Source organism: Lichenostomus cassidix, chromosome 8, assembly GCF_008360975.1.
Source record: "Lichenostomus cassidix isolate B80296 chromosome 8, HeHo_3.0, whole genome shotgun sequence".
Lineage (NCBI taxonomy): Eukaryota > Metazoa > Chordata > Aves > Passeriformes > Meliphagidae > Lichenostomus > Lichenostomus cassidix.
In genome coordinates this window covers 8,004,135-8,015,443 of record NC_139489.1, presented here as the reverse complement: position 1 = coordinate 8,015,443, position 11,309 = coordinate 8,004,135, and the positions used below count along the sequence as shown (strand labels likewise).

The 11,309-nt window shown below is 52.3% G+C and overlaps 1 protein-coding gene across 3 annotated transcripts; it reads right to left on the bottom strand.

The window, feature by feature from the left end:
- TAL1 (TAL bHLH transcription factor 1, erythroid differentiation factor) lies at window positions 1-11,012 on the bottom strand. 3 transcript variants are annotated; one of them, XM_085067660.1, is made up of 6 exons: window positions 10,840-11,007; window positions 9,357-9,506; window positions 7,705-8,133; window positions 6,832-6,923; window positions 5,456-5,539; window positions 1-3,075 (listed from the first exon to the last, which is right to left on the bottom strand). In XM_085067660.1, coding segments are annotated over exons 2-6 (1,026 nt in total). In that variant the 5' UTR covers window positions 9,359-9,506; window positions 10,840-11,007; the 3' UTR covers window positions 1-2,656. The 3 variants fall into 3 exon arrangements, with proteins under 3 accessions (XP_084923786.1, XP_084923785.1, XP_084923787.1); XM_085067659.1 differs by lacking the exon at window positions 9,357-9,506 and having other exon boundaries at window positions 10,840-11,012; XM_085067661.1 differs by lacking the exons at window positions 5,456-5,539; window positions 9,357-9,506 and having other exon boundaries at window positions 10,840-11,002.
- Between the last annotated feature and the right edge of the window lie 297 nt (window positions 11,013-11,309).

Here is an 11,309-nt window from a genome sequence, read left to right as displayed (position 1 = left end):
TGCTTTGTAAAACTTTATTTAGAAATATTCTTGATATATTCATTATATATATATATTTATATATACACACACATTACAACAAATGTGTTGTCTAAATAGCACATCCACAGTGGGTTGAGACTCAGGGTACCAGGTCTGGTTACTTCATTTCTGCAGAAAAAATGCAGAAATCCAAGGGGAGGGCGGCAGAGAAAGGGACGGGGCTGAAAAAACCAAAATTCGTAAGGCAGGAAATTCACTCACACGGTACGACATTGCCCCAGGGCGCTGCTTCCAACGGGGATGGGGGATGATGGTCCACACAGCGAGAGATGAAGCAGGCAGGAGGAGAGGTGGGCAGAGGAAATGTACCATTCAAATCACAATTAAAGTACAACTGTACATACCCCGGGAGGCCCGCGGCACTCCCTGCAGGGGCGTTTGGGGATGCTGCCACGGTTGTACCATTTTCCCAACTGTTCAGCTACCGAGGAGTAATGAGTTTGTGTGGAATGAGGAGTTTCTGAGGATGGGTGAATTCTTTTTTCTAGTGATGCTTTAATAACAAAACCCTACATACCTCATCACCCAGGGGTATTTTGGAACCAGGAACGGCTTTACCTGTGTGACAGCACCTCCCTCCCCCCTGGCAGCCCTCCCTGCTTGTCTCTCCTACCCCTGGCACCAGTACCAGTCCAAACCTCTTCCTCAGCACTGCTTCCTCACCTGCCAGCACCTTCCCTGGCCCAGCTCTGCAGGTAACTCCCTCGAGTGAAAACCCCCATGCACAGGCAATCCAGACCCAAGAATTTTCCTCCTTCCCCTCATTTTAAGATGGGAGAGATTGGTGCTTTCCAAGAATTACGGGACTGTGCTAGAAATCCTTTCATGGGCCAGGATCCCTTCCCAGGCAACTAATTCTGCCTAACATGCCAAGCCACACGCCAGACTCTTACCTATTATTTACAAAGAGGCATCAAAACCAAGCAGGGATGGAAATGACAGGGCTCTGAATTAAGCCTTGCAGACACCCACTCAAATTCTCTGTGTTCCCTTGTACCTCAGCATCCTTGGGAAGGCATGAGTGCAGTGGAAAATACCCCTGCTCGAAAAGATTTATTCCCTTCCAAAGGATGTTTGTGTGTGGGTGTTTTGTTTTGTTTTTTTAACGTATCATAGTAGAAATTTCTGTGCCTTGGCATCTCTGCAGAGGGAGAGGATGGGCTTGGGGCAATTGCTCCATCAGGCACCAGGAGGGGTGCTGGTGAGGGATGCAGGTGATGGCACAGTGTGGTTCTCAGCTCCCAGCCACCACAGCAGCAGCCTCCTGCTCCCCTGTGCTCCTGTTTCCCAAACACCCTCCTGGGGGGCAGCAGGATCAGAGGGATCAGCTCAGCCACAGAGCTCAGTTTTGCAGCAGTTTGAGCACTCAGGAATGGAGGCTAATCCCACCACTGTTTTTACTGCTTCCCTACAAGATTCAGAGAGGCTGTGGATTCCCATCAGCCTCGACAGGTGAGGACCTTCCTAATGCCAGCATAAATTCAGCACTATTGTCCACACTGTGGGCATCAGCACAGCTGAACCACCATTTTCACACAATAAAACCAAAAAAATCAAAGCATGTCATTAAAACCCTTTTATAACCCTATGTACACACTGTTGATACATCATTGACTCCTTTTCCCTTTTTTTTTTCTTTTTTTTTTAATTTAAAAATCCCCAGTCCAAGGAGATACTTCACTAGCAAATATTGTTTTCCCTTACCAACTCTGAGATTCGTCTTTCTTGAGAGAAGCTCTGGCCCTACAGAAACCACAGGGAAAAGTCTAGGAGAGCACAGCAGGCTTGAAACACAGCTGCTGAGTGTTACCAGCAGAAAAATCAGGGACTGGGAGGGTGGCAGAAAACACCTATGTACCTTTTCATTCAGTGGATACTGCATGACAGTGTTAAACAGAAGTAATCCTACGCCATAAATACAACAACCCCAAACAATCCAAAATTAGATAGAAGGGAAAGGAAGAAAGGGAGGAAGAAAAAAAAGAAAAAAGAAAAAAGGAGAGAAAAAGAAATAGTCTAAATCCTTTTAATAGTTCTTATGCTGAGGGTGTTTTTTCACCTCTTTAAAAAGATACAGTCAGAAGCTCTCGGACAGCAGGAGCATGTGGCCAAGCTCCTGCTCAGACCAGCTGGATGTGCCACAGGCTGGAGAAGTGCTGCAAAGCTGGTGTGATGCAGCAGTTTCCAGCACCACGTGGAGCTGGAAAGCACCGGTGACCTCCTCCGGCAGGGATAGAGGAGTTCCATGTCTCACCCAGATGACTGTTTGAAAAGAGACGTCATCAAGCGGTCTGAGAACCCTCTAAATGCTGGAGAGGCACCAGCCACGTCTCCTTGCCCTCCTCAGAGTCCCATCCCGAGCAGTTCTGTACAACGAAGATGACTTCAACGCTTTTCTTCTTTGTACGGTCGCGTACCTAAACCCCCAACGTCCATCTGGGTTGCTCTTGTCCTCAGCCAACGCGCCGGCCGCTCCACCCCGGGCTGGGGAGAGCAGGCAGCCCAAGCTCCCAGGGAAAGGCAGAGTCACAAATCCCACAAGCACAAGTTCCAGCAACTGCACAGCCAGGCCTGGCCTCTCCTCCGTGGTGCTTCGGGAGCAGAGTGAGGATCATCACCGCTGCGCGTTGCCTTCTACGGGGAGGATGGCGTGGTGCAGGTTCCGCGTGTGCTTCGAGTCCAGCGCCTCGTGCTCTTCCGTGAAGCTGTCCGGGCTCGCCGCTCCGTCCAGAGAACTTCCACAGCTAGAGTTGGGGGACAACATGTCCTGCAGGAGGTCTTCCTGGACTATCCCCGAGTCTTTGTTCACTTTGCCCCTTTGGTTTCCTTCTTCCTCCTGGTCGTTGAGCAGCTTGGCCAGGAAGTTGATGTATTTCATGGCCAGGCGCAAAATCTCGTTCTTGCTCAGTTTTTTGTCGGGCGGGTGGGTGGGGATGAGCTTGCGCAGCTCTGCGAAGGCCCCGTTGACGTTCTGCTGCCTCCATCTCTCCCTGCTGTTGGTAAAAATGCGGCGAACCACTTTCGTGTGGGGACCTGCAATTCCAACCATGCAGAATTAGGAGCTGGGCTTAACAGGTCAGGTGTTACTTTGCTGAATAGGTCACTGTTTCCCAAATCAGCTAACTGACTAATTTTAGTGAGGTTTAATCAGCAAGGTAGTGAAAAAAGGGTTTCTGGCTAACTGGAAGCTGACTCGTTGAGCTGAGAAAGTCGTAACTTCTGTTCAATCCAGTGGAAGGGAAAAATGGAGCTGCATCTCTTTGGATGATATCCAAATAACATCCAAAGATGCTCAGATATCTAAATTTGCCTCTCCAAGGAAGAAGGCTTAGGCCATGATATGCATGCAGAAAGCTACTATAATTTTAGGGTATCTCAACTCATCAACAAGGGTAGCTCAGCAACAAAGGTCCTATTAAAAGTTTATCTCACCAGATGGCTTTATTTTGTATCCCAAAGTTATCTAAAGGACACACCATTGGGACAGGAGGAAATTAGCTTGAGCAGAGGCTATGACAAATGAGATCCAGAGGTCTTCCCTGCTGAGAGAGACCACAGGATTGCCACCAGCCCTCTGAATGAGACAGGGTGGTGGGATTCACCCTGTAGTAATGAGGACAGGCAGGAATGTGACCCACAGAGTGAAGGCAGTGTCCTGCTGGAAGGGTGATCACAGGGGAGGATGAAACAGTTTCACAGCTGACCTGAGGGCTGCCTGCTCTCTCTATGTATCTCTGCCACAGGGCAAAAACTCCCTCAGATACTAATTGGAGAAAGGGCTGTCAATTGCTAGAGGTGTCCATTTGGCCTAATTATATGTAACCTCCAATTAAACCTGAGAAATTGTACAGCCATGTTTCTGACAGAGGATGCTACAAAGGATGAATGCACAAAACACACCAATTCTCCTTTCAGCACATTAGGGTAGCTCCAGTTAGCATGAGGAAAGTTTTGTCTCTGTGCTAGAAGAAGCCCAAAAGCACATCTATCCAAAAGTACTGTGCTGTAAATCAGGATTGCAGGTCCTTGAGTCCATGGAAAGCAGCTCATGTGAAGGAACACTACTATAAGGTGCTTTTGTTATTACATTCTTTCCATCATCTCCTCTAGGAGACATCAACAATGGAAGGTTACAACAATCTCATGAAAATCTGGAAGAATGACCATGGCAGAAACTCCCACAGGACAGGAAGCATCACAGACAATGAAAATCATCACAGAGTGGGAAGTAAAGACTTGCAGGTAGCACATCAGTGAGTCTCACTCCAAAGGACTGTGGAATCCCCATTCCCACAATCTCTCCCCTGTATTCCCCACTGTGAAACACCTGCCTAACTTCTCCCTCCTGCTGGGAACAAGTCCCTGGCCCTGGTGAGCAATTTAAGGCACAGCTCTGACAGCACCCAGTGAAAACAGCACCTCAGGGCACAATTAAACACCTTTATTCTTATCTAGCAAAACTCTCAGCTGCCTTGACTGTGACTTTTTATAATCATCCTAGAGAAGCTACACCTCCAGGTCCCACCTTGCACAGCAGAAGAGGAATCCCTTGTCCTAACTGATTAGATACCATCACACTTTCCTCCCTTCAAGGGAAGCTGAGTCCACACAGAACAAAAATAAAATCTCAATAGACTTCCAGTCTTCACAGGCTGCAAACATGTGTCTCTGTTCACTGAAAGTTGATGACTAAAAGACATCTATTCATAAATAGGTCAGGAATTAGGGAAAAAAAGACCTGCTCATTTTCATCCAGGGGCACACAAATCAAGCTTCAGGATATAGCACAAATTCTGACACCACTCAAATTTTTGATTTCTGCACCAAGTGAATTAAACATATCTTTTAGAAAGAGATCAGGTTTTGGCCAAAATGTGTCATGCCATGGAGAAAATTAAAATGCCCCATAGCTGTGTTATAATGGAAAATCTATTTCTCATAAAGAAACTTGCCTCATAATTAATTCAAGCAATTGGATGAGAATTCTTGCCTGCATTTTTTCCTTATATATTGACTGGTGCTTTTTAAATTGTAATTAGAAATATGAGGAAAAGCAATAAAAAAATGAGCCACCAAAGTTCCAGGATATACTTTTTTATAGATACTTTTTACATTTTTATGTCCACTTCTAGCTATTTTTAAAGAAGGTATTAAATGGAACAAAATTTCCATAAAACAGATAAAGAAATACTTGCAAAAACCCCACCACTCGTTTTCTTACAGAAAAAAAACACAAAGTGTCTGGCACGACTTTCCTGCCCTTCTGCATCTCCCAAGGGCTGAGGACCCTTAAGAGTGATGCTGCTGTGTGCTGTGGATGTCACACAGCAGGTGACCATCAGAGCAACAAGCAAAGCCCCTCAGACCACACAGATACCTCAATTGCTCCTGTTTAGACAACAAAATCTGATACCTATTTTTCCCCAAAAAAATGTTGAGTCCAGTCTTGGAAATTCACACGAACCAGAACCTGCAGGCTTGGGCCCAATCTGTACACCTGCATCAAACCACATGTTCAAAAACGTGGTTACAACCAAGTATTTCTGTAATCCTTAATACCTAATTTAATAGCAAGTCTAAAGCTTTAGTCAGACACTGAGATTTGATGGACTTTTCTCCGTAACTGCTAAGCCTCAGGATGAAAACCCAGACAAAAAGCCCTTCTTGTGCTGGGGCTGTGACATCCCCTGTCCCACGGGGCTGCAGTCTGAAAGGAGCAGGAGGGCAGAGAGTGGGGAGAGGAGGACTGATGGATGCAGATAACACCCTGAGCCTGTCATTTCGGGATGTATTATTTCAGAGTGATGCAGATTATGATTTGATCTTAGATTAGCTGGGTAGAAGGAAAGGGACAGCTAGCTGGAAAGGAGGGAAATTAATTGTCCAGCAATTGGCGTACAGTGTTTAGAGTTGCTAAAGAGAAAACACATTTCAACGAATCTCATGTGCATGGGCTATTAGCTCCGCAGATAAACAGGGCAGCTTTCAACGTGCAAATTGTGCTTGCAAATGTCCCTTTGCCTGGGCAGCACCCTGTGGGCAAATATCCCCTTGCACACAGCATCCCACACCCCATGCCTGCTGCCGGGAGCAGGCAGCAGATCCTGCCCTGCCCTCTCCCTGCCTTCCGTTCTCTGAAATTGTCCTGCTGCTCCAACAGGGATGCCCGCGCTTGGGATCTCTGCTGAAACACCAGAATGTCACCTTCCACATCTCCTCCCAGGCTCTGCCGCGGGATATTTCTCCATGGCAGACGGGAACAGCGTGTGGATTTACACTGAATTAAGGGACCGGCCACGATCCCATCGTGCTGCTGCAGACCTCAGCACAGGGCTAGCTCTGTGCCCCCAGGCGCTTTACAAGCAGGTTGTCCTTTCTGCCCAAGGCTGTGGTCTGCAGTGCGAACGTCTCCTGTCTGAAAGGGTTTACAGACGCAGCATCTCACTGCAGTGGCCCTGATCTGCACTTCAACAAAGACTTAAATTTAGTGTCTTCTTTCGGGTTTAATCTCTAAGCGATTTGCAGAGCAGGGATGTAATTAGCCACGGGCTGAACTGCTTTGCTGGGGGAAGGCAAACCCACCGAGCACGCTGCTGGGGACCTCTGTGGGCTCTGCTCACCGGAGAGCCACCCTGACTCTTTGGGCATCCCATTCGTGTTTTACGGTTTGGGGCTTTAGCCCTTTTGTTATTTGGGGGTTTAATCCCCGAGTGTGGCATCGTGCAGGAACTTTCCCCCCTCAGAGATGGAGACCCCCCAAGAGGCGGCGCAGGGGCGAAATGCTCTCACCGTCGGTGATCTCCATCTCGTAAGGAGAGGGTCTCCGCTTCACCCGGTTGCTGCCGTACATGGAGAAGGAGTCCGGTTCGCCGAAAAACCCGCTGCAAAGAAAGGCAGAGAGGCCGTGAGGACACACCGACACCCCCCGGCCCGGCCCCTGCCAGAAGGGCTGCGTCCGGAGCCGGCGGGAAGCGGAGCTGCTCCGTGACCTCGGACAGAGCTCACGGCTCACGAATCCCAGCCCGGGGTCGTGCGGCGACACCACACGCTGCCGCCCGGGGACACGCAGCCGGGGACGCCTGCCCGGTGTGGGATGTGAGCGGCGTGGGGCTTCCAGACCGGCGTTTTAGGGCAAAATCCACCCCATTCCCGCGGCTTGGTGCTCCCCCGCAGGCGGGCACGCACGTCCACCCGGGCCGGAACCGCACCGCAGCTTTCCCTAGGACGGGAAGCGGGAATCCGTCCCCGCACACCCCCCGGGATGGCTCAGCCCTGTCAGAGCCTCTGCTGTCCCTTGCTCTTATCTGCGGGACTCGTCAGAGGACAGAGAGAGCCCGGGGAGCTCCGAAGAGCTAAACCAGTTCTCGTCCATTTACTGACGGACCCCTTCTCTCTGCCCAGGACCTTTCCACTGTAAATATTTTTCATTCGAGAAACGAGTTTTGCTTTTTTTTTTTTTCTTTTTATGTTTCCTCCTTTTCCCTTTCTTTGCAAAGTTGCGTGCAAACCGGCGATGACTAAGCGACGAGCCCCGCGCTCGGAGGAAGGGATGCTGCTGCTGCTGCTGGCTCCGCATCTCCGCCCCGCGCCTCCCGCCGCCCCGCCACCGAGCAGCCCTCGGGAAGCCGCGCCGGGATGGGATGGGATAGGGGAGACACGGACCTGTTGATGGTGGCCAGCGGCTGGCCCAGGTTGTAGAGCATGGCCCTGCCGGGGGGCTGCAGCGGGAGCGCGGGGGGGCTCAGCTGCACCATGCGGGCCTCGCAGGCGGCCTCGGCGGCGCGGCACGGCTCGGCTCCCGGCGCTCTCTGCATCGCCTCCCCCGCCGCCTCACGGCTTTTTATGTCCAGGGAGCCCCCCCGGCGCACCAGCTCGATGACGGGCACAGGGGCGGCGGGGGGCCCGGGGGAGGGCCGGCCCGCCTCCTTGGCCGCCCCGTTGAGCAGCAGCTGGGGGTCCGCCGGCGCCTCCATGCCCCCGCGGCTGCTCTCCGGCTCGCTCGTGGTCTCCGCTTCCGAGTCGTGCCGCCGGGCGGGGCGGGCATCGCGGGGGTCACTGGGGGGCGGCGGGGCGGGCGGCCTGTCCATCGTCCTGCGGAGAGAGGCAGCGGTCAGGGGCGGCCCCGGCCGGGCACCGGGGGGGCTTTGCCCTTCCGCGGGCACCGCCCCGACGGGGGGAACGCTTCGGGGCTTAGACCTCGTCCGTGAGAAACGGGGGAGTCACCGGTCACCCCAAACCATTCGGAGTTTGCCGGCGGGACCGGGGGGGTTCTGCTGGCCCACCCCGCCGAGCCGTGCGGTGCCGTGACGTCACGGGGCGCCCCGGCCCTGCCGTGACGTCACGGAGCCTGGCGGAGCGGCGCTTTGACGTCTCGCAGCGCTCCTGTCCCGCACGACAGGGACAGGCAGGACCCACCTTCCCTTTCCCTGCTCCCGGCGCCCCGCGGGGATCACACCGGCCACACTGGCCCCATCGGGGCGGCTGCTGCAGCCAGGGCGGCTCGGCCAGCGCCCGGAGCGCCGCCGAGGGTGCGGGTTAAATTATGCGGCCAAATTACGGAGGAGGCTCAGCACACACGCTCTTATTTTGGGGCTATTTCTCCCCGTTTTGAGCTCCCCGGCGGTGTTTGCTGCCCTGCGAAGCCAGTCCAGCCGCGGCCCGGCCTGCCTGCAGCGGCCTTAGCCTCACGGGCGGCCCCTTCTACTCCCATGATTATTTTTATTGTTATTTATAAACTATCGAAATACACCTGAAATCACTTTTTGGGGGAGAGGGGGTTAAAGCAGCGCCTAACGGAGCCAATCCCCCCGCGCATTCACTACCGCAGGAAGGAGGAAGGGGCCCGGCCGCGGCCGAGCACAGCATTGTCCCCCTTCTGCCATGGAACAAATGCTGTCGCGACAGGGCACCTCTCGCCGAGGGCAGGCAGCGATGTCGTGACTATTTCTATGCTTTATCTCCCACGTATCCCCTCGTTCGTTTTTGGATTTTTTTTGTTTGTTTGGTTGGTTATTCTTTTCTATATAAGTAAGGAGCTTTACGGAGCAGAGAGCTGCCACCCATCCTTCTCGCTCCTTCGCCTCAGGTAATTTTTTATTTCGTTTCTGATAGGCTGAGTCGCGAGGAAAAAAGACCAAACCAATTTTTTGGCCATATCTCACTATCGCGCTGGAAAATAAAATTAAAAAAAAAAATACAACTACCCACCCTGAAGCACAAGTTCTCTGCCTTCCTTCCAGCCCCCTTCCCGCCAGCCCTCTAGAAAGAAAAATCTAATTGCCTATTCCGATATTGTATAGGAAGAGATTACTCACATGTGTCATATTTAAGTAGGGACACCGCAAGTCTCTCCTGTTTCAACAAAAGCGCTCTCAGTGTCAGGCTGAATTTACTCCTCCCACCTCAAGGTACTTACGACTTTACAGAGAGGAAGGACACCCGCATCGGGATAAAACTGCTAAATCCTGGGAGGAAGAGAAGAGGGGGAGGAAAAAAAATAAAGGAGAGGGTGGATCTCGTGGGTCCGGATTGCCAGACATCAGTGGAGGGAGAAAGGTGCAGGGGAGAGGGAAGGAGGGGACAGCACCCCGGGGAGGCCCCTGTGACAGGGGACAGCGGCCACCCCCGGGTCCCCCCCGCCGCCGCCGGGAGCCACCGCCGCGAGCACGGGGCCACAACCAGCCACGGCCATGGCCTGGCGTGCAAAAACAAATAAACACAGAGAAAAAAAGGCGTGAAAAAAAAAGCGCCCTATATTTGGGGTGAATTGGGCGGCTTTTTGGACACATTGCAAGCCCGGTCTTCCCGGGAGGAAATCACAGACGGGGCCGGACGCGGGGTTGTTTTTCTCCCTTTGGGCTCGCACGAAGCGGCGACCGCGGCGGTGTTTGTCCCGCGTCCGGCTGGAAAATTTAATTCCTAAAGGGGCAAATTAAATTCCTCAAGGGGCCGTTTACCGGCCGCGCTCCCGGCCGAGGAATCGCGACAGCAGACACCGGGCGGGCGGCGGAGTGAGCCCGCTCCCCGCCGCCGAGAGACAGGAAGGCGAGGCCGGTTCACCCCGCCAACGAAATCACGAAAAATTAGGTTTTCCCCGTCGTAAAAAAAGAAATAATCCCGATGGCGTCTGCTCCCGCTTTCGTTAAAAAACGAAATACAAAAAACCGCGAAGATATCGGCCGTATTTTGCCTTAAATTGGGGTGGTTTCGTTTGGAAAAAATGGAGGGGGGGGCATTAAATCCCCGCCCGCTGGTTTCTGCTCCGCAAAATCCTTTTGTTTTCCAGCAGCCGATCGGCAGGAAATTTCCAACCCGAAAGCGCACCTCTCCTGCCGGCCCTTTGTAGGGAAATCGCCCCAAATGGAAGGGGCGGGAGGGATATGGGGGACCCCCTCTCGGGGAGAAGCGCTCGGGTTCTGGCAGTCGGCCGGGCCGTGTCCTGGTGTTTTTCCCTGGGGAGAGGCTGGGGGTCCCGGGCCCGGTGGGCTCTTCGCTCCCTGCTCCCCCTCGGCCGGTTCCAGCCGCTGCCGCAGCCCGGGGGTCCCGGGGCGATGGGGGTGCCGCACCCCACAATTTCAAAGGAGAAGACTCTCCTCCTCACCCACCCCGCATCAAAGAATAAAAAAGATTAAAATCCAACCGCGGAGAAGATTTTGTGTCTTTTTTCCCCACTCGCCTGTCTCTCCCGTGGGGCAGAAGCCCCCCAAAGCCCACCCGCTGCCCTTCGGAGCCCCCCAAAACCACATCCCGCTGCCCCCAGCGCCCAGCGCTCTGCAGAGCCGATTCCTCTTTACTCACCATTTGCTTTTCATTGGGAAAAGTGAGTGGAGCCATTTTGTGGCCTACGCATCGCGGCTATATTTGTAGTAAGTGTTGGGTGGCTTCAGCTGGGTAGGCTCTAATTCCACATCACGTCCAGTTTCCTATTTAGTATGGAGAGCGGAACACTACTGCAATGTGGCCGAGAGAGATAAAACCCCAGCAGTGGCCCGCCTGCCCTGATAAGCTTCTAAACCCATTATTTATGAAATGATTCATTATTATTTGGCAATTTTATCGAAGGAAAGCGGAAAATTATTGCAGGGATATGCATAGGAATAACTCCGGAATGCATGCCTTCTAGCTTTTTATGTGTGTGTGCTTAGATGCTCTTAAAAAGACACTGCAAGAGAAAAAAAAAAAAAAAAAAAAAAAAAAGCTAAAAAAAAAGTAATAAAAAATTGCACTGTGGCTGCCCGCATCTGAATAGCAATTCTTTATTTTAGTCC